Genomic DNA, 2,442 nt, shown 5'->3' with positions numbered 1-2,442 from the left:
CTTATGTATAATGCAAAAATGAATGTATATGTTTATACAGTACTGTTACAATTGACCTGTTTTACACAATGTGGGGGTTTGCCAGTTGGGTTTATTTAGGACTTGTTTTCATAGAGCTGGTGGCTCGTTTCTGTCGCGAGATTTACCAACACTGGCTGCAAGCGAGCAGAGGCACAGTTGAGAGGAGGGAGGGAGGGAGGGAGTCGAGCACAAGCAGAAAGGGAGTTAAGCAAGCAGAGAGGAAGCCGCGTGAGCATATGTGTGATTTGAATGCACGCTGTTCAAATTATTGTTTGTTCGTATTGATATCTGCTCTCAAATCAGTGTTGCTGTGTGCTCAAGCCGATGGCACAAATGTAATYCCATAGTGAGAGGGGGAGGGGGTCCATGCTCTGCAGCACAGACAGCACAGGGGGAAAAGCGAGCAGCACAGACCATCATTGCTGCTTCACCAGGTGGAGGGGGAAAGGCGAAGTGGCTCCCGTCCTCGGTAGTCGATCCGGCAGAGCGGTCAACATTTGTTTGTGCTAAATGACAAAACATGTCGAAGCAACAGCAYACTCACAACACATCACTTACTTGCAGATTTGTGAGGAACAATAGAAGCTTCCTTTCAGTAGAAAGTCCTTAAGTGCTGCTGGTACAAGTTTCCAAAGTAGTCCACGGTGAAACTATTTACCCAAACAACACCTTTCGTTGGCAATATTGCTATAACACTGACATCAAAAATAAAATTAAATAAAAATAAAACTAGGCCACGCATCTCTGTTCCTCATGACTGTTGTAAAAACAGCATAACTAATGCAGTTGTCCTGTGAAGAGGTTGACGGAGTCTCCGCTTGGGTTACCAGGTGAGGGGCTGGGCTCACCTTGACGTTGCTAGGTCACCGGGATTGTGACATCACAATCCACAGGTTTTGGAAAGCGCTTGTTTGCTGACACTAAAAAACAACATTTATATATTGTCAACAAAACAACTGGGAGTATTTTTTGGTGCTTGGACTGTTTCTGGGAACAGTACAGACCCTAACTGAAGCATAAAAACAAGTAAAAAGTGAATTTTGCATAATTAAAGAGTTGTACAAAAGATTTGGATCTTTAGTAAATGTCACATCTTTATTGACTAGCCATTAGCATAGCATTGTGATGACTTTGTCATATTCTCCAGGCTTTTTGCTCTTTGACAGCTGATAAAATACTTACTATAAATAGACTATTTGACTTTGGACAAACAATAACTAAGTTCTAAACAGTAAAATAAATGRGATTGGTTTTTGTTGCTGATAATAATAATAATTGTATGCCTAAATTTACTCCTAATCAGGTTTGTAACGTGATGAGTCCCAGCCAGAATAACTGGCTGAGGACGGGCTGGATTTCTCGAGAAGGAGCCAGGAGGATCTACATCGAGGTCAAGTTCACCCTAAGAGACTGCAACAGCATGCCTGGAGTTCTGGGCACCTGCAAGGTAAAGGGACAGAGCCAGAGGAACGCCAARCACTTTCACCATGTTWATAATCTGCATGCTCACACTTTCACCAAGCGAATATTCTGCTCACACTTTCACTAATCTATATAATCACACATTTACCATGCTAATATCTGTACACTCACACTTTCACTATGCTAACAATCTGTACGCTGACACTTTCACCTAGGGTGACCAGACGTCCCAAATTTCCGTGGACAGTCCCCTTTTTGGATGACTTGTCCCCGGCTAAAACTGTCCCCGGAAAAGTCCCCGATTTGAGCTTTTCATGAATGAGGGGGAAAAGTTGCTTGTAGACTCTTATTACTGCAGTCAACTCCCAGCGCGACTGTCTGTGAGCTTGTTGTGCAAGCYCTGTTACAGCACAGGGAGGAGAAAAAAAAGCAGTCAGTCTGCAGCTCTGTTCCTCACCGGTCAGCTGGTGTGTGATCCGCTTAGAAGAAGTGAGTCCTCCTGTTAAATAAACTGTTTACACTCCGTCCACCTGGCCCCAGCTCACTGTTTCTGCAGGACCAGAGTGAAGCACAGCGAGCGGACATGTCCCGGCCCGTCAGCTGTTGTTAACTAGCGTTAGCTAAACCTCCATGTTCAAGTTGAAGTAGAAATAAAGATATGAACTCCTGGACCTGTTTGAGACTCTGGTTGTTGTTACCTGCAGCTTTTCTAAATGCACAGCCTTACCTGGTGTTTTATTGTTCTATATGTAAAACAAGGCATTCATAGTTTAATTACGCTTTGTGAATATTAACGTTCATATTGTTCAGCTCTGTCAGCTAGTCGATCCACAGAAATAGATGTTTTAGATGTTTTTTCTGTTTTTCTGAAATTCTTTTCTGGAAAATATGGGTAAGTATTATAAGATTTTTTTCTTCTTGCTGCTGCCTTTCATTTTATTTGTGATTTGTAGTTTTTGTTGTACATATATTTTGTTTTTAAATTAAATGTATGTCAGC

At 42.2% G+C, this 2,442-nt stretch overlaps 1 protein-coding gene across 1 annotated transcript in view; it reads left to right on the top strand.

Moving 5' to 3' along the window:
• The window catches only part of LOC106536451 (ephrin type-A receptor 7), a gene marked incomplete at its 3' end in the record, with an annotated part of 23,967 nt that overhangs the window by 13,442 nt on the left and 8,083 nt on the right, over positions 1-2,442 (top strand). The window contains 1 exon segment of the mRNA XM_014033735.1: positions 1,325-1,468. Within this exon segment, the coding sequence (XP_013889189.1) occupies positions 1,325-1,468 (144 nt within the window).

This window comes from Austrofundulus limnaeus, unplaced genomic scaffold, assembly GCF_001266775.1.
Source record: "Austrofundulus limnaeus strain Quisiro unplaced genomic scaffold, Austrofundulus_limnaeus-1.0 Scaffold1822, whole genome shotgun sequence".
In the NCBI taxonomy this organism is placed as follows: Eukaryota; Metazoa; Chordata; class Actinopteri; order Cyprinodontiformes; family Rivulidae; genus Austrofundulus; species Austrofundulus limnaeus.
This window is presented reverse-complemented; position numbering and strand designations above follow the sequence as displayed.